Consider the following 20,610-nt stretch of genomic DNA (forward strand, 5'->3'; position numbering starts at 1 on the left):
TCACTTTTCATCTCCTGGCTTATCATTTGTATTTTCACTTTGTCATTCCTGTCTTATAATTAACAATTTCTTTATTTTACAACGTTTATACATCAGCTGGGATTTGTTTTGCTTCTCATCCTGACAGTTTATAATTTACTCCATGTTAGTCTCTTCCATGTCTTTCTTCCTTAGAATCTTCTTCAAAAAATGCATTTGCAGGTGCAGAAATTATTTCTGCCAATTTAGTTTTATATTTCTCAATTCTTCAAAACAATCCTTTGAAATGTCTCGAGCATCATAACTTTGTCATTTTATAAATTTCACCCCTCTTCTTTCAGTTCAAGAATAGAAGACAGGTTCCCGCTTCCTTCTTTTTACTATTCCTGCCTGGAACATTATTTATTTATTTATTTTTATTTATTTGCAAGTATTTATATGCCGCCCTTCTCCCGAAAGGACTCAGGGCGGCGAACACAGGTAAAAACAAATAAACAGATAAAAACATACAATAAAAACCCAATTAAAACTAGTTAAAATCGAATGATAATAAATAATAACACCCAAGAATCTAAATCAGCCCATTTGTTGGAATAGCCAAGTCTTCAGGCCCCGATATTATTTTATTTATTTATTTATTTATTTATTTTATTCGGCTTATATTAGTCTTCTTTAGGGTCTCATTTCTTTAATCACAGAATTCTTTATTTATTTTCAAATTTCAACCAATCATCTTGGTTGGTTCCTGACAGATTAAACAATTTATGTTTCTGCAAAGAAAATGTTTTTTTATTTATTTCAAAAATCTTAGCAAAAGGCCTAATATTCCAAATTCGCCTGTTCCCTTAATTCATTTATAAGTTTCCTCAATTACATTTATTTCATGTTCTTTGAATTCTTTGAGACAATCGCTAGTTTTACCTCTACTTTGGAATGAAGCTTTATTCACCAGACTTGCTTGGAAGGCCTTTGTTAACTTTAAAGTCACTATAAATCCAAAAGCGGCTATTAAGTGAGGTTGGATGAACCCAATGTCCTTAAAGACTCCACTGTGATTACTTGATGGCTTCCCTTATTTCCCAGGGCTCTGACCTGTGGGTCAACCCCTGTCCTGCAATCTCTTCATGAGGAGTGGCTGTCTGGAGCACAAGTGAGTGATCTCTCATCCTCTCCTTATCTGGAGAGGCTCTGTTGACTAAGCTTACTGCCAGCTTGTCAGTCTTGGCTGCATTTTCATTTCTGTTCCATCAGAGACATCTAGTTTGCCCTTCCCTCACCCATAGTTCCCCAACCTTTTCAGCTTTGTGGACTGGCAGGGGAGGGAGGGAGAGAGGGGATGGTTCTGCGCGTGCGCTCACCCACTGCTCACTTGAGTGGGGATGCTCATGTAAGCTCGGCCACCACTTCTGCGCCCCAGTTCCAAAAGGCTCAAGGCCCAGTAGTAGACCACAGTCTTAGGGTTCAGGGCCCCTGTCCTAAAAGACTATGGTTAACCATCTATATTTGAAATAATGGAGTCTAAAAATATCTTGTAGTTTTACTAGAATGAGCAAGACTTCTGTTTCCTTTTTTATTTTATTTTATTTGGCCTCATTTTTTTTTTTTTAATTTGATTTATATGCCGCCCTTCTTCGGAGACTCAGGGCGGCTTACAATGCCTTAAGCATTGAACAATGAACAGTAGATGAATAATATTACAAAACCTAAGGAGGGATTTTCTCTACTTTGTGGTCCCCACACCCTTTTCTTTTATGGCTGCTCCTGTTCTTGTGGCTTTCTGGAAAATCTCCTGCAGTTAGCTAACCGCTGATGCTTTTTTGTTCTCAGGTCCCGGCTGACCAAGGTGACATGGCGCTGAAGATGCTTAGGATGGTCACCCAACAAAAGCAGTGACTAAATTAGAGCCAGCTGGCTTGGCTCCTCTACAGAACAAAAGCAGATTCTTTGGAATCTTTTTGTGGCACCCTGAAAGCAGACGGAACAATGGCACCATTGTGTTTTGATTTTCTCAGATATTATGCAAGGCATTTTAAGGAGACACAGATGGAAATAATTTACTTTCTCCTGTGGTAACTTCTTTTGTAAAATGTGAAGATCTCTTGATCCACTTCTGGTTAGCATAATCCTTAAATGCTGGAAAAGGAAGATGTGAATAAATCAGGGATGGGCATTTTGTAGGCTATGTGTAGCCTCCATGTTGCAGCCTCAGAAGATCCTCCTTTTGTCCTGCAACATCTGGCAAAATTGGTGAGATATTAATAATACCCTTTTGGGGTAGGTTTTGCCAAAAGGAAGTAGAGGTGGACTGATCAGCCTCCCAGAGGCAAAATGCATCCATTTCCAACTTCTAAACACTCCCAAATAGCTCAAAAATGCCTCCTAGCCACGCTCAGGCCCATCCTCTTGGAGACATCATTGTCCTAGCCTCCAAATAGTCTGGGGTAGCTCCCAGGACAAGAGAGGTTTCCCACACTTGAAGTAATGTTTTCTCAATAACAATGTTTTCTTTTGATTGATTTTCATTCTCTTTTTTATATAGATATCCTATGCATGCATACTTCCACTTGGGGCCTCTTTGTAGATACTTTCTTATCCAGGCCTATGAAAAGGCAATTTTTCTGATTCTTGGCCTCCCAGAGACAAGCATGTGGTCAAGTGTGGGTGAAATTGTCCTGGAAGTGGGAAGCCAGAGCAGGGCTGAAATCCAGCAAGTTCTGCCAGGTTCTGGAGAACCAGTAGCGGAAATTTTGAGCAGTTCGGAGAACCGGCAAATACCATCTCTGGCTGGCCCCAGAATGGGATGGGAATGGAGATTTTGCAATATCCTTCCCCTGGAGTGGGGAGGGAATGGAGATTTTGCAGTATCCTTCCCCTGGAGTAGGGTGGGAATGGAGATTTGCAGTATCCTTCCCCTGCCATGCCCACCAAGCCACGCCCACCAACCCAAACCACGCCTACCAAGCCATGCCCACAGAACCGGTAGGGAAAAATTTTGGATTTCACCCTTGACCCAGAGTATTCTTCAGCCAAGCACTTTTCTATCTGCTCAGGCCACCCCGGAGGTTGGCCCAGAGCTCATACCCAAAGCCATCATCCTTTTTTCTACCAGCCATTGCAGCTTGATTGAAAACAAGGGGTTGAATTCAGGTCTTATTTAAATGAGATTTCCTTCCTAGAAAGTATATTCAGGATTGACGGGCATAAGCCCGACTCTATACAGAGCTAAGGTCTCACTTCTAAAGTAGAAGCAGTTGTTTTCCTTGGCTTCCAAGGAGGAGGAAATATTGGAATAAAAGCAGCAACCTGGAGCAAAGGTTCAGCATCTCCTAATCTTGATCTTTAGGTTAATGGATTTATCTAAGCCAAGGATGGGTAAGTATGGCCCCTTTATGACTTGTGGACTTCAACTCCCAGAATTCATGACTGGCTCAGGAACCCTGGGAGTTGAAGTCCAAGGGTTGTAAAGGGGCCATAGTCTAAGCAAAGGTCAAACTATTGGATTGTTTGCCCCAACCCATCTGGTGTGGTTCAGATGGGTTGGAATAGTAACTACTAGGATTCTGAAACTGCTTGGTCAGCACAACTGGATGGTAAATTGAGAAATATGGATCTAACGCAGTGATGGCTAACCTTTTTGCCATCGCGTGCCGAAAGCGGAGGGAGTGCGGGGGAGGGGGGGTCGTATGCACATGTGCCCACACGAGGGGTGGGTTCTAAAATTTTTTACTACCGGTTCTGTGGGCATGGCTTATTTTGTGGGCGTGGCTTGATGGTCATGTGACAATTATTTAGGATTTAGCAGAGGTACTGGTCTACCAGGCTTTTAACTGCTTGCAGAGCTGTACCAATCTACCCATTTATTTTTTGCAGGCACTGATCTACTCATGTATTTTTGCAGGCACTGATTTACTCATGTATTTTTTGCAGGCACTGGTCTACTCATTTGTTTTCTTTTAACACTGATCAGCTGTAGGGCGGCCCTTTGAAGCCCGCTGCAAGAGTTTAAACAGTTTTTTCCCTCTAGCCATCAGCTGGGATTCAGGAGGCAGCAATAGATTGGGGGTGGGGCCAAATAAAAGGTAAGAATAATGTGGGGGCGGGGCAGAACCGGTTTGGTGACGTCATATCGTCACCGCTACCGGCTCGGGAGAACTGGGCCAAACCGGGAGGAACACACCACTGGCCCACCCCCATAATTCTGTGTGCCCCGCCCCCACATATATGTGCATGACCCCTCTGCGCTTCCCCTGCTTTTGGCATGCGATGGCACAGTGGGCTGGGTAGGACCGTTTTTCACCCTCCTCAGGCTCCAGAGCCTTTCTAGGAGCCTGGGGAAGGCGAAAACAGCCTCCCCCCCCCCGGAGGCCCTCTGGAGGCCAGAAACGGCCTGTTTGCTGACTTCCAGAGGGCCCAGAAGACCCAAAAAGCAGCTGGCCGTCACGTGCATGTGCACCGGAGCTGAGCTCATGTGCCCACCAATATGGCTCTGCGTGCCACAGGTTCGCCATCACGGATCTAACGTGATCCTTTCTGTTCTTTTTTGACAAGAACACTTTCTATGATTTAGGGGGGCATAATTACCTAACCTTTTAAGCGACTTTGGGATAGCTAGTCTGTTGTTAAAAATCCAACATAGTTGTTTTGTTTTGTTTTGTATTTCTTTCTTTTGACTCATATTTAAGTTCTCTGTTCAGGTGAGTAACCAACTGAGGGGGCTTTGCAGAGCATTTGTTTCCTTTGCATTGTTTACACACTTAACGATAAAATGAAGTAAAATGCTGAGTCAGGAAGTACCAAAGCCTATGTGTGGATAATAATTATAAAATGAGGTAGATACCGTAGATAGACTTGTCTGCCTCTAATGCTGAGAAAAAACAAATACACAAAACTAGTTCAAAATTATCCTCCTGGCTGTCCCACTTGCTCATTCTGTGTGGGAAGTCACCACGGAGGCTTCTCACATTGGTACTGAATGTGTCTTAAATGTCTCTTAAACTGTGAAGTTTGTAGGGAAAGCACTATGTTTTCCTTAAAGTTGCCAACTGTTGGAAATGAAATTAACATTCTTTATACACAGTTCAATGCTTGTCTAACAGAGAAGTTCATTCCATGGTGGTGAAATTGCCTTTGTCTTATGTGTCTTATGTATATATATCTGAAATCTGAAAGCCAAAGAAGTGGCCTTAATAAAGATTGATTTCCCTCATATCTCATCAGCAGCTCTGCAAATGTATCTGGGTGATGGAGGAGAGATATTTTAAAAAAGGACTGTGTAGTGTTTTCTCCCCCGCCTCCCGCTTCCACCCCAGTTGAGGGCTGTGGCAGAAATTTAAGCTTCTCTGCCTCAACCTCTCTTCCCATGAATGTAGCACACAGCTCTTTTCTTGCCTGGGCTTGCAAGTTAAAAAGACTGTTTTTTTTTACTATGATCACTCCTAAAGTGCAATAAACTATTAGGCCACTTGGTGGGGGAAGACATCTTTAAATAGCCCGTGCCTGGAATACCACTGATCTGCCTAGCTCCAATATTGTCATTTTGGCTTATGTACATGATTTATTGAATAAAATACAATTGGCTGGAGTTTGCACAACATACTAAGACGGGGTGGCCAACCTTGATAACTTTAAGACCTGTGGACTTCAACTGCCAGAATTCCCTAGCCAGTCATGTTGGCTGAGGAATTCTGGGAATTAACATCCACAACTGGTGGACCTCCTGAGTTGGTAATGCCAGACATTGACACCTGAGTTCATGCAGAGTAGGGGCTATACCAGGGGTCAGCAACCTGTGGCTCTGGAGCCGCATGTGGCTCTTTCATCCCTGTACTGCTGCTCCCTGTTGCCCGTCAGCTCCACAATTGATAAGGCTTTCAGTTAGGATAGGTAGAGGAAAAGACGCCGTGCTAGGAAGAGACACTGGTGGGGGGAACCAGATTTACGGTTGGCTTCAGAATTGAACGGGGGGCTTCCAGTTAGGGCATTTGTGGCTTTTTTGAGTGTTTAAGGTTGCCTACTCCTGGGCTATACCAATAAGCTGCAACCTGAACTGGATTAAGAAAGCTGTGGGCTGCTTCATGAATTAATCCCCCCCTACCCCTCCCAGGGGAAGGCACAAATGTGTGAGGACACTCCTCAACTTCACAAGATGGTGGTTGTGAGGCAAATAGGAGGAGGAAGGCATAGTAGGTATAGTTGCCACCTTGAGTTATTTATAAAAAAGAATGAAGGTGGGATATAAATAAAAATAAATGAAGTCACTAAGTGTTGTGACATGGGTTTTGAAACTGTTTCTCCTAGCCTGCTGCAATGGAATGAAATCAGGAGTTGGTACAAAGAGTGATAGTAAGGTGAGAGGTTCTGAGGCCGTACCTTGATATGAGCTCAATGCTCTTAATAGAGATCTTAGAATCTCTATTGGCCAAGCATTTGTTTTGAAATAGCTGAAGCAAAAGACCTTCTTTGTCTAGAGTTGCCCTACGAAGTCCCTGCTGTAATATTGCCTCAAGTCGTTCTTTCAACTATTGCTCCAGACGGAGGAACGTGAAACATGTACAAAACATCATCCCACAGAGGATCTGAAGGCACAAAGCTGGTCTTCAAACAGTGGGATTCCACAGCTCTTTAATGAGACAACCAAAACTGAAGAAAGGCAAGCATACAAATCAATCGTAGCAGCATTTGCCCCTTCTGCTGAGTCTATGGCTTTCAGTCAAGGGAATTGATGTCCTGTTCCAGAGGCTTGGCCAGTTCCTAGTGTGCTTAATTATCCTGCAAATAGGAAGGCTCAGCTGTTCTCTCTCTATTGCTTGCACACACTGCAAGGGGAAATAACCACTGTCAGTTCATGGCAGGCTGTGTGACTTTTTAGCTTGAGGCCTATAGCTAATGATGTGAATGCTGCTTTCTAATTATCATAAACAATATAAAGCTATAAAACCATTGCATTCAACCTGTATAGATTGGCTTCACACCATGCTAAGCCAAATCATTAAACCAAGCCTTAGTACAGTGTGTGAACCCAGGTATTCCTTGACCCTTCAATTTTAGTAGCTCTGATTATGTACTGCTCTACTCTTTAGTTGTCATCTCTCCCCTTAGCACCACCACCCCCAAATTCCTCCCTGACTTGTTCACTTTCAAACTTTTAAAAATGACTTGTGGGACTCAAGCAAGGTTGCCAGCTGTTGAATGTGGCATTGAAACTTTTGACTTTTTATTTTAGAGCAATTTAATGCTTGGATGTTAACAAAGAATCATGCTCATCTCCACTGTGTAAAGTTTCTTTTTGCTGGTTTCTGAATACCAATCTGAAGGTCCTAGAGAAGCAAGATTGGTCCTTTATAGTGAACAGTTGTCTTGTCTTTTCAATCTTTCCAGCCTACACTCTGACTACAGAACAGTGTAGTCTATTATTGCCAATGGCTGTATCTCAGATGATCTACAATCACTACAGTGATTGTAGTTCAGGGAAGGAAGGCATACCTGCTTACAAGGTCTGAAGGCAATGGAAAATGTCAAAATACCAAAGGAGCTGGTAGAACACAATCTAAGATTTCATACTTGGGAAAGGCAAATTCTGGGAATGAATTACAACAGCATCTAGGAAATAGTTGCTTGATCTGAGGAAGGGACATATGATGGCACATGTGTCTACGTAGATACTAAGAGCCAAGCTTGACTTAACCCCTACTCTCTCTGTCCTCCAATCATCCAAATTGCTTGGAGGAAAAGACCTTTTGTCCAAGACAAAACTCATTGAAAAAAGTAGTGTACAACCCAAGATAGGCCTTTAAACTAAATAAAGGAACTGAGAACTGGAAGGAAGAAAAGTTGACTTCCATTATGTGACATGGCCTCTTTGTCCCACCCACTGCAGTCCTAACTCTCCCCCAAAATACTAAATGTAACTTCTTGCCACCCAAGCTTCCCTATCCGGTTACCTTCCCTAACTCATGTCCTTATGAAAGTCCTTGGGTCCAGATATTTGGTAGGTTCTGTAATTAGGCTCACAAGAAGAACCACATTTTTGTTTTCCTGTTGTGTGTGTCGTGTGTTAAGAGAACCCCTGGCCTGCAAAAGCAAAGGCGTTCTTCCTGCACATCGGAAAGGAATCCAGACAACAAACTCAGAGTTTTGTGTTTTCTGCCTCAGCAATTGTGGCATGCCAGCTTTGTAATTACTCAATTGGGAAACCTCTGACGGAAAGGCATCAACCCCAGGAGAATGCACCAAACAAAACGGAGCTGAAAGTGGATTAGCTGCAAAAAGTCTCTTTCCTGAGTGCTGACCTTTAACAAGTTGAAAATGACAGCTTGTCAGAAGTGATATTTCAAGAGTTACAGCATATTTTAAATAATCTACAATCTTTGTCCCTAAAGCCTGTGATCAAAACAGGCAGAAGTGATACTAGCAATGGAAGGCAGCTTGTGTTCCATTTTCGTTTTGTCTACAACTCTCTAAAGCAGCGATGTCTCTTTCTGAGAAGCAGAATCCCAGGGAAACAAAACAGGGAACCTTAAAGAATGAAGATAGATTGGCTTCTGGGTGCCCCAACACAGCTTCTCCTTTTTCTTTTTTTCCTCAAAGCATCATGTGATGCTGAAACATACTGTTTTAATACAGATACAATTAATACAGGTACAATTAAGAACAGGTACAATTAAGAAGACGCTGAGCTTGTTGATCGAAAGGTCGGCAGTTCAGCAGTTCGAATCCCTAGTGTTGCGTAAAGGGGGGGCGCTCCTGTTACTTGTCCCAGCTGCCAACCTAGCAGTTCAAAAGCACATAAAAATGCAAGTAGAAAAATATGGACCACCTTTGGTGGGAAGGTAACAGCGTTCCGTGTGCCTTTGGCATTGTCATGCTGGCCACATGACCATGGAGACGTCTTCGGATACCACTGGCTCTTCGGCTTTGAAACGGAGATGAGCACCATCCCCTAGAGTCGGGAATGACTAGCACATACATGGGAGGGGAACCTTTACCTTTACCTAATGTCTTCTCACTCTTGGGGTGTAGGTGAGAAGAGGGTATCATGATAAGGGCACAACAAATGATGCTAGGCCATGTTGACACCATGGTTGGGGTTCAAATGGAGACACACCATGAATTTTAGAGCCCATTTGGAAATAGCTGGTTCCCATGCAATCTGCAGCTTATCTCTTTATGGCCCAGACGAATGATCTGCTCAAAACCTTATTTAAGTCAAACTTGCAAAATAAACCAGGTTCAGTGCTTACAACATGTTAGTAATTGTTAACATTTTTTAAACCAGACAGAAAGAGAGAGATTGAATTCAAAGACCTCTCTAGCTTTTCATCTTGTCTTTTCAATTGGCATTCTTCAGATGCATTGGAAATGCAACTCCCACAACTGGAGTTGCAAAGCAGCTGGAAGGAAGCCTGTTGGGAAAAGCAGCACAAACCAAAACAAAGAACTAGCCACAAGCGGTCATGTTTTCTGAACAAAGCAAAACATTTTAAACTAGAGAGGAACTCTATTTGGCTATGACTCAAATCCTTTTGGTTCATACATTGCACCAAGCCCTGGTTTCCACTGTTTTTTGAATAAGCCATAATTGGTTGTATTCCTACATTGTGCCAAGCCAAGAACTAAAATTTTCAAAGTACAATATCTGATTCATGGAACACTTAACTAAAATTGAGCAACTACATTACAACTTACTACAAACTCAGCCAGGGTCTCCCATTGGGTCACTTTTAATGTTGTTCTCAATAGGGTTTATCTGAGTTACGTTTCTTCTCTGGAAACTTCATTGACAAATGTGCTGTCATTAAAGATTGCCCTCTACTCATTTTTTCAAAGGATTTGCGGACTGAAGAGTTCATAACTTTTAAGGGGGAAAAGTGATAAAATAGAGCACTAATTCTTTGTTGACATACAGATCGCCCTATAACTTTTTTTAACTGGTATTATTTCACTGAAGTCATGTTACTTTTCCTAAAGGCATCATTTGTTATAAATCCTATATTTTCCCTAATCTTTTGAATAAAAAAAGGCATTTTTCTTTGAGTTTCCAGGGCTCCTTGTATGTGAACATTTATGAGAAGTTTTAGAATTTGCCATCTTGAGGTTAGCCAATGCATTATGTCATGTTGAGCCTGCTTTCAATTATCCCACCTGGCAGCTGTTGCTTATAGTCATGATTATATTTTCCTGCAGTAATTCTGACTTTTTTCAATTTTATCAGAAACCTCAAATTTGCACTGTAGCAAGTAAAATAGCCCCGGCTCTAAGTGAGAATAAAAGTCACTTGATTATAGATGGCATAGGGTGAATACTCTCAAGGAAGAGATTTTATGGAGATCTGACATTGCCTGATGCATCTTGATAAGTATCAATGCTATGTGAGAGTAGAACTGACACCAAAGCAATTTTAAGAATTAACAAAAATTGCAGTCCCGGGTCATGTTCATTACTGCTGTGTGATCCAGTGCAATTTGATGATTATTTCCTGGGCTGCATTCACCACTTTGAGCAAACTGTGATCCTAGGAAAGTGAATTTTTCCACATATTCTATCTCTCCAACAACTTCCATAATTAGTTTGAATAGTCAAGCTTTTTTGGAGATGCTACCAGCAGCCTTTCCTCTCTCCTTAGCTTGTGTTTAAACAATAGAAGAGTTCAGGAGAGCTGCATTCTAACTGTCAGTCTCACTAGATCAGGGGTGTCAAACTCGATTTCATTGAGGGCTGCATCAGGGTTGTGTTTGACCTCGGGGGTGGGTGGGTGGGGGGCAAAGAGCCGAGGTGGCGCAGTGGTTAGAGTGCAGTACTGCAGCTACTTCAGCTGACTGCTAGTTCAGCAGATCAGCGGATCAAATCTCACCGGCTCAAGGTTGACTCAGCCTTCCATCCTTCCGAGGTGGGTAAAATGAGGACCCAGATTGTTGGGGGCAATATGCTATTTAGTATACTGTCTTTGGTGTAAGCCACCCAGAGTCCTCGGAGAGTAGGTGGCATAGAAATATGAATAATAAATAAATAAATAAATGGTCAGCTTGACGTCACACGTGTCGGGGAGTGCCTGTGATGGCCCGAGCGTTCTGCCAGTGAAAATGGGCTCCTGGGCTCCATTTTTGGCTACGACCCTCTGCCTGCAAAAACGGAGTTCAGGAAGGCCGCACGCGACCCTCACAAGCTCCGTTTTCACCTGTGACAGCCTCCTGCAACTCTCTGCCAGTGAAAATGGAGACCTCTGTTTTCACTGGCAGAGGCGCCACAGGCCGGTCCTTCGCTGTTTCTAGGTTGGCACCCTGGGCCAGATCTAAGCACAGGAAATCAAATCCACAGGAAGGTTATGAAGACTTTTATTGTGCGTGGCTATAATAACACAATCCAATTGTGCTGTACCTGTTTCCTGTTTTTCCACTTCGGTGGAGGCATCTGTCTGAGCTACTTCTGAATGTTACCTTATTATTAGTGGTTTCGGGGTGAGTGTTCATCAATATGCTGATGACACACAGCTATACATCTCCACTCCAGACCACCCCAATGATGCCCTTGCTGTGATGTCCCGTTGCCTGGAGGCCGTGCGGATCTGGATGGGGAGAAACAAGCTCAGACTCAACCCCTCCAAGACCGAGTGGCTGTGGCTTCCGGCGTCCCGGTATAGTCAGCTGGTACCATCACTGACAATAGGGGATGAGATCTTGCTCCCCACAGAGAGTGCCCGCAACTTGGGTGTCCTCCTGGATTCACGGCTATCTTTAGAAGATCATTTGACGGCCGTGGCCAGGGGTGCCTTTTATCAGGTTCGCCTGATCTGCCAGTTGCGTCCCTTTCTAGATCGGGACACCTTGCGCACGGTCACTCATGCCCTAGTTACCTCCCGTATGGACTACTGTAATGCTCTCTACATGGGGCTCCCCTTGAAAAGCACCCGGAGGCTCCAACTGGTCCAGAACGTAGCCGCACGGGTGATTATGGGCGCAGCTCGTTACGCCCATGTAACACCTCTCCTACGCGAGCTGCACTGGCTCCCGGTGGTCTTCCGGGTGCGATTCAAGGTGTTATTTATCACCTTTAAAGCGCTCCATGGCTTAGGACCTGGGTACCTACAAGACCGTCTTTTGCCACCAATAGCCTCCCACCGACCAGTTCGTTCTCACAGGGAGGGACTACTCAGGGTACCGTCAGTCAAATTATGTCAACTGGCGACTCCCAGGGGGAGGGCCTTCTCTGTGAGGGCTCCAACCCTTTGGAATGAACTGCCCCCGGAGATACGGAATATCCCTGATCTCCGTGCTTTCCGCCGTGCCCTCAAGACCCTGATGTTCCAACAGGCGGGGCTAAACATATGAACATGTGAATGATTTTTTAAATGTGATCTGATTCTGGGTTTTATTTAATTGACCAAACTAAGTAATAATTTTAATTAGCAATTTTATGATGTTTGTGTGTCTATATTTTTCTTGACTGTACACTGCCTTGAGTCCTACGGGAGAAAGGCGATATAGAAATATAATAAATAAATAAATAAATAAATAAATAAATAAATAAATAAATAAATAAATAACTCTGGAATTTAAAAATATTTCAGCCCCTTTTGCCTAAGCAACAACTATCTCTGCCAAAGTCAACTTCCTTACTCTCTACCATAATGGCCTCCAAAGCTTGGCTACTCATGGTGACATTAGTGCTCATGCTCCAAATACTAGGGGAGCTTTCTCCCAAGAGCCCCAAAAGGCTGAGGGTTGGCTTTCTGGGTTTTGCGGTTGGAGGCTGTTTTGAAAACCGTTCCTTCCTCTCCGAACTCTGCTTAATTTTTTTCTCCTTCCTTGGAGACTTCAATCTGACCTCAGATCCAAACCAAACATCTTCTGCTGCAGCCTCCAGCAGTTTCAACAGTGCCATCCTCACTTTCCGCATGATCTCCTTTGCCTGAGTTCACATTCAAGGAGCAGCTGACAGCCGTTCATCATCTCCATCCAGAGACTGATCAGGAAGGGAAAGGCTGCCACTGACAATCTCATTCAGCTGCAGCTCACTGACTGCTGCAGGAAACGTATCCCAATTAATTCTTAGGCATAAAAGTTACATGCAAATACTACGTTCCGTTTGGCCCAGCTATTTCTCCCAATGTAGACTGGTCTCCTTGATTAGATAGGACCAGTTTTAACTGCCAGAGAGGAAAAGGAAAAACTAGGAGCTCCTCTCTGTATTCGATATGAACCTGATGAGGTAATCCAACTTCATGAACATCAGGTTCTTAGGCTCCATTCTTCTTCTTCACTTCCTCTTTTACAGTGTTGGGTATCTTAGGTTCCATCAATGCTCATTGATCCTAGCCTTCCTCAAGCTGATGTCCTTCAGATGTTTTAGACTGTAGCCCCCATCACCTCCAACTAACATGGCCTTATTGTCTAAAGAGGAAGTGGGTTGCAATGCACACATCTGGAAGAAATCAGCTTGGGAGGGCTGCATGAGCTAATTAATTGAGATATAAAGCAGTTTATATCCAACTTTATGTAAAGTTTATGTGTAAACACCTTCTTTTACCAGCTCAATTGATAGTAAGATATTGGCACCAAGCCATAGTTCATTTTAGTCATTGTATTTTGAAGAAGACACAATTTTTGGGGGGGGTTCCACTGAATATGTTAACCATAAATGAGATTGAAAACTTCTGATTGCTGATTTCAAAATCACAGGGGTGTTTTTTTTTTGAACTGTGCTTATTAAATAAGATAAATCAGCTAGTTCACACAATGTAATAAGCAAAAATCAAACAAATGGCTTAATGGGATGTGTGAATCCAGCTTAATGAGGCAGGGAGAAGCATTATTAAGAATGTCATTAAAGCAACAATGTCCAAAATAAGACTCTTAAAGGGCAGTGCTGTGAAAGAAAGAGCGGTAATCCAGGCAGAACCATAATTCCTGTAAAATATCCAGAGCGGACCATTCAAGTAGTGATATTCCAGGAACATTCATTCAAGGATACACAGTTATTTTTGGGTCAAGGGAGGCAATCAGCCTTTAAGTGGTGTTCCCCCCCGCCCCCCCATAAAAGGAGTAGGCAGCAAAATCTACAACTCTCTTCATTTTATATCCAATTAGTTATAAATAACTGTAGCTAATAGGTTAGTCTCTGGTCTTGTATTTAATTATGTTTTCCATCTTGTCACATTTAAAGACAGAACTTGATAATTTCTGAAGGACTCTGTGATGAGAACTGCATCTAAAGATCTTTGGAGTCCCTGTATCAATTCTAGGGGAAGCTCAGGTTGAGCCCTTTTGCATAAGATTCTATGAACATAAAGGAGGTCAGCAAATTCTGATTTTCAAGAGGCATTTGTATTTCATCTCCTTTTTCTTTGCCGCAAAATTTATTGCCAGGATAGGATTATGTAAGCATGGAATCTCTCTTGTTATAGAAGTATGACATGTGTTTGAACAAGTTTTTTTTAAATTATATAACATATTCCTATCTTTTTAAAAAAAAAAGGCACAAAAGAGACCTAGAAAAATATGCAAAATAGCTATCTTCCTCCTGCACATTTTCACATTAACAAGAAAGATCCCTTGAAATTGGAAAAAGTTTAAAGAAAAACAGCTTGATCTTTGATAGGACTTTGAGGAGAGCCATGTTTTTGGGGGGATGGATTTGAGCTTTTATTTTTCTCTTTTCTTCTTTGGCATTTTCAGTGTCATCATAGGCAGGAAGAATCATTTTGCTATCAGAATCTAGGCTGATTCCAAACCTTATGGTAAACATTAATTTTTCTAGGAAAGAAAAAGAGCACTCAAAAGCCCTCTCCAATCCCCCAAATGCGCTTCAAAACATCACTCACAAAAATCACAAGGGACAGAAAATGGTTGTAAGGGCCACGTGAAGTCATTAACAAGCAATCCCTGCTAGCAAGTTGTCAAAAATCCTGGCATTATTCCAACTCCTTAAATACCTAGATTTTCTTCCTCAACATTTGCTTTGAATAATGAAATACAAATGTACATGACCTGAGAACTAGTTTCTCAGTATTGGTTCTTTTTTCTTCAAAGAATATTGAGGAACTTTCCAGACACTCACCTAGGAGTAAATTAGGTAAGTAAATTAGGAGTAAATTGAGTAGGAGTAAATCCCACTCAATTTGATGAAGTTGATTTATGAACACTTGTGAGGTTTTTCTAGTGAGATACTAGATTCTGAAACTTGACTAATTTGTATAATTCATAGCCATGGAAGAACAATGTCACAACAACTACTTTTAGGATCTAGCTCAGGGGTCGGCAACCTGGGGCTCTGGAGCCGCATGTGGCTCTTTCATCCCTCTACTGCGGCTCCCTGTCGCCAGTCAGCTCCACAATTGATAGGGCTTTTGGTTAGGATAGGTAGAGGAAAAAATATGCCATGCTAGGAGGAGACTCTATGGTGGGGGAACCAGACTTCCTGTTGGCTCCAGAATTGAATGGGGGGCTTCCAGTTAGGGCCTTTGTGGCTCTTTGAGTGCTTAAGGTTGCCAACCCCTGATCTAGCTGATTTTTTTTTTTGAAAAATAGTGTAATCAAGTTAGGACTTAGATGGAAAAGCACATAGAAACTGCAGATCTGTTCCAAGGAAATAAAAAAACGTAACCCACAAGGTAGCAGTGGTAAAGTCTTGCCATCCTCTGGCCAGCATGTTCATGAAACCATCAGGAACCAAGATTCATTGGAGTCAGTCTAGTTAATTCAATATTCTGATCACTAGACAATTGAACTACAGTTAATAAATTTTAACTGTATTGTTTTATTCACAATTAAGATGATAACTAGAGGATTTTCTCAGGACTATCCATAAAAGCTCCCCTTTTGAATATTAATGTATTTAACACATCCGGCTCTCAGTTACTAAAATTAATTAAAATCCTCACTTCTCATTGAGAGTTCAAAAAGGAGGGGGAGAGGGATGGGGAGCCTATTTTGCACCCAACACTCTAGTTACATGATGGTGAGTCTTCCACAGAACAGAGGTGGCAAACCTGGTGGCTTTCTGGATATGGTTTAACTATCTGGGAGTACCATCTCCCAGTACTGACCACAATGATGGGCAATGCAAGTCGTAGTCCAATGATATTTGATTCCCTATTCTTGTTTGAAAGGATGTTAAATTTTTTTAAAGGGTGTTATTTTAAAAAAAAGGCATATATGATATAGTGATTGGCCTAGAAATCAGGAGACTGGGAGTTCTAGTCCCACTTTAGGCATGAAAGCTTGCCTCATAACTTTGGGTCAATTAATCTCTCTTAGCCCAGCTCACCTCATGGGGGTGTTGTTGTTGTTGTTGTTGTTGTGGGGAAATGAGGAGGAAGGAGCGTAGGTATGCTCGCCGCCTTGCGTTGTGTATGAGGGGGGAAAAAAACTCGGGATAAAAATCTAAAAAAATATATACAAGAAATCCATTGCATGTGACCTTAAATGTGCTTTTCCTCCCATTTCCTTATGCACCTCGGGTTAAAAAAATGTAATCTAGATCGTCAGCCATGCAATGTCTGTTTTCTGGCTGAATTCAGGTGTGGGTCGCGAGGATACAGAGGGTCTCAGCGAGCGCCTGAGATGGGAAGCTTTGTCTACACTCCCCCCCCCCCCCCCAGTCCCCGGCCATTCTCTTTCGGAATGCTGAGGCCATCTTCCCTTTGATGTGCATCCTTCCGCCGCTCCCAACCATCGCCTGACCTCTTGCCTTCTCTCTCCCTGCCTCCCTCATTGTTCCCTTCTCCCGCACCGCCGCCACCTCCCCAACCCATCCTCCGCGTCTTTCTCCTCCCTTTGCTGATGTCATCCGCTGCCTGTTCTGGCTGAAGGCATCGGCGAGAGCAGCGAGTAGGACCCACCAGGTCGTACGCCCGCCCGCTCGCCCGCGATGATGGCTGCTACGGTGGGGAGGCAAAGCCTCTCGCCCACGGCTCCCAGTTAATACCCCAAGGGCGCAATGGAGCCCGGCGGCCCCGAAGAGCCCCCGCGTCTCCTGCAGTTACTGCGGAAACTCAAGGAGGTCTTTGATGTGTGTGACGAAGACGCTGACGGCTTCATCCGGGTGGAACACTTCGTCGCCCTCGGGCTGCAGTTCGGCCAGGGGGATGAGGTAAGGAAGGAGTGGCTTGGGCGGCGGGACACGATCGCCAGGTGGGGAGAGACAGTGGGGGGACCCGCCGAAAGGCCAGGGGCCCTTCCTGACCGCCTGCTGAGGAAGCCGGATTCCTTAAGATCTGCTGTTCTTTAGAGGAGAGCCATGATTTGGACTACCTTGAGCTCTCCCCATTCCCCAGAGGCCCGCCGTTTTGTAAGGGGCCTCCCTTTCCTCTCCTCCCTCGCTATCCCTTCAGCCCTCCAACATTGGATTGGACAGATGATCTGAAGCTTGCTAGACATACGTTCTTCAAGTCAGGGCTTAGCCCTGAATGATGTGGAAACCGGTGCAAATTTCTGAGCATGTGCAGAGAGCTTTCCCTCCCCTTAATGTGGCGCCTGTCGTCCCATTTTTGAGGGGAGGGATGTGGACTTTTAACTTTCGCCAATTCCCCTTTAGACCAGGGGTCTCCAACCTTGGCAACTTTAAGCCTGGCGGATTTCAACTCCCATAATTCCCCAGCCAGCTGCTACGGTGGGAATTCCCCCAGCCAGCTGGCTGGGGAATTATGGGAGTTGAAATCCGCCAGGCTTAAAGTTGGCAAGGTTGGAGACCCCTGCTTTAGACTATAAGTGTTGTATTGCTTTGGGAGAGGGATAGTCACCCTTGGACAGCCACACAGATCCCTCACAAATATTTAATCACTGCAGCGGTCTCTACCCCATGCATTGGACACTCATGAAGCAGAAATCTACAGGAGAAAATAACTAGTGGCAACTAGTTCCCTACCATGCTGAGACCCCCCCCACCACCAACCCCCAGTGCCTGAAGCCCAAAACACCCCAAGAAGAAGATGTGTCCCAATGCCTTGGGTTGGAAGACCTTGCATTCAGCTCTGTAGAATAGACTGGCTGGTGTTTCAGGAATAACCCCCCCCTCCCCAGAACAATTGCAATATCCCTGACACCCCAGTCCTAATTTTCTAAATGTCAGAGAATCGTGGAGACTATTTAGGTCATCAGCTCCATGCTCAGTGCAAGAATCCAAATTTAAATCTGAGTAGTCTCTGCTTGAACACATCCAGAGAAAGAAGCTCACCTCTTGGGTATTTGTTCACGGTTAAACTGCTGTTGCTGTTCAGTTTTTCCCAGCATTCAGCCAGAATCTGTTTCCCTGTAACAAGACACTTATTCTGGGTCCTGCTCCCTGGGATGATAGAGATCAGATTTATGTCATCCCTTCAGGCATTAGCAAACTCCTGTCATATCCCCTTATCCAGTTACTGTATGTATGTTTATATCTATATCTATATCTATATCTATATCTATATATCTATATCTATATCTATATCTATATCTATATATATCTATCTATATCTATCTATCTATCTATCTGACTAAACTTACTGTTTACTCAGCCTCTCCTCAGTCTTTATTACCCTTTTCTGCACCTATTCTCATATCTTTTCTTAAAATTTGGTGTTTGGAGGTGGACATAGTATTTGAAGCGGGGTTGACCAGTGCAGAATAATATGAAATTATTACTTTATTACCTGGACTGATGCAGCCTAAGTTTGTTGTTGTTTTTAGCAGCCATGTCATGGTGCTGACTCATATTCAGCTTGTGACAAGTTCCAAGATCATTTTCACATGTACAATTATCAAATTATTACCTCCCATCCTACCCTGTGCATTTGACTTCTTCTTAAGGGAAGAGCTTTGCATTTCTCTCTGTTAGGGTTAATTCTTTTATTTTCAATCAATTTCTCTAATCCGTTAAGCATCATTTTGAATATTGTTTTGGTCTTTCATAAATGTTAGCTTCCATCCATTTCTGTGTTATTTACAAATTAGATCATTCTCTTCCCCTCTTCAAATCTATTAATGAAAATGTTAACAGTGCCAGGCTCAGAATCAAACTTCATGGTACTCTACTTGATGAAGAATTATTGATGAGCACTCTTTTAAGTATTGTTTTCAAGGTAGCTTTAGATCACTTAATACATATTCCATCTCACTCAGATTTAACTAGTCATAATGTCATTTACAATGCAATAGCATTTTATCAAACGCTTTGCTGAAATCAAGAGATATTATGCTCATAGCATTCCTTCAATCTATTAAGTCATAAAATTTGAAATAGAATTAGTCTGACAAATCCCTAATGATTTCTTTTCAAGGAGAGCCTTGGTAGTACAGTGGTTTAATGCACCCTGTTATTAACACAGCTGCCTGCAATTTCTGCAGGTTTGAATCTTACCAGGCTCAAGGTTGACTCAGCCTTCCATCCTTTCTAAGGTAGGTTAAATGAGGACCCAGTTTATGGGGGCAATAAGCTGACTTTGTATAAAATATACAAAAGTATGAAGGCTATTGCTTAACGCATTGTAAGCCGCCCTGAGTCTCCGGAGAAGGGCGGCATATAAATCAAATTTTTTTAAAAAAGTGTTCTTTTCAAGAGTTATTTATTTATTGGTTTGTTTATTTGTTTATTGGTATCCTGCCTTTGCTATTTTTTACAAATAACTCAAGGTGGTGAACATCCCAACATATCCTCTTTCTTCTTCTCCTGTGAAGTGGGTTGGGTGGAGAGAGAGTGACTGGCTCAAAGTCACACAGCTGGCTTTCATAGCTAGAATTCAGAGTCTCCTGCTTTGTTGCCTGGTACCTTTACCAATAGACCAGATCTCTGTATGATCTAGTCTTGAATCTTCATAGTTATCCTTGTCATTCTAACTAATCTGGATTTCCTCATGTCCTTTTTTCCTCTCTTTTCAAAGTTAGGGATATTTCCTTTCCTCCAGTGAGTTGGTACTTCATTCATTCTCAGAGATACTGAGCAGAGGTACTACTGGCAAATTCCTTCAGGTTTTCTTTGAGTATTTTTCTTTTTAGTACCTGTTACCTGTCTTGATCTGGTTTCCACACAAATTTCTTCTGCTACAGACTCCTACTAATACTAAACGTCAATTTTTTGAACATAAATTCTGGATGTTTTAGTAGCATATCTGCCAGAGGATTATATTTTAACACTGCTATTGCAAGGTAAAATTAGTAAGAAAACGGGCATTTTGCTGGAGTCTCATTGCCCAATGGATTCTTCTTAGGGTATCAAATCAGAGCAGCAAAAATCTGGATGATCATTAGGTGATGCCAAAAGATACATAAACCACTAATTGTTTGCAACTATCTAGCAGTTAGTTACGTGAAGTTTGCAGTGCAGGTTTGATCGTCCTAATCTTAACTAAGTGCTCAAAGGACTCCTGATTCCACAGGAATCTTTCTGTCTTTCTGATAAATGATAACATTTTTGGTCTTTTATCTGCTCTTTATATCATCAAGAGCTTATGCACCTTGGGGCTTCTGATGTTTACATGGCTGCTTCTTTAGAAACAAAGGAGCTCTCAAACAAAACTATGCTGCAAAATAATGGAGCAGGCAGTTGTATTCTAATAATGATAGAAGGAAAAGCTTTCCTTAAATGCTGGTGAAAAATCTTGTGAAGAGTGCTTGAATCAAAATTCTCAGAAAAAAAATTACTGCTTTTGAGAAGTAAGAATCA

General features: G+C 42.7%; 2 protein-coding genes across 2 annotated transcripts in view; both read left to right on the forward strand.

Annotated features, from left to right (window-relative positions):
* The window catches only part of SCPEP1 (serine carboxypeptidase 1), a 28,523-nt gene extending 23,336 nt beyond the window's left edge, over positions 1-5,187 (forward strand). Inside the window, exon 13 of the mRNA XM_034412499.3 lies at positions 1,807-5,187. Coding sequence (XP_034268390.2) covers positions 1,807-1,872 — 66 coding nt within the window. The 3' untranslated portion in view covers positions 1,873-5,187. The remainder of the gene's footprint in view (positions 1-1,806) is intronic.
* An 11,480-nt stretch (positions 5,188-16,667) lies between these two features.
* The window catches only part of RAB11FIP4 (RAB11 family interacting protein 4), a 213,422-nt gene continuing 209,479 nt past the window's right edge, over positions 16,668-20,610 (forward strand). Inside the window, exon 1 of the mRNA XM_034412500.3 lies at positions 16,668-17,064. Coding sequence (XP_034268391.2) covers positions 16,912-17,064 — 153 coding nt within the window. The 5' untranslated portion in view covers positions 16,668-16,911. The remainder of the gene's footprint in view (positions 17,065-20,610) is intronic.

The sequence above is a fragment of the Pantherophis guttatus genome, chromosome 2 (assembly GCF_059756535.1).
Source record: "Pantherophis guttatus breed Tessera chromosome 2, ASM5975653v1, whole genome shotgun sequence".
Lineage (NCBI taxonomy): Eukaryota > Metazoa > Chordata > Lepidosauria > Squamata > Colubridae > Pantherophis > Pantherophis guttatus.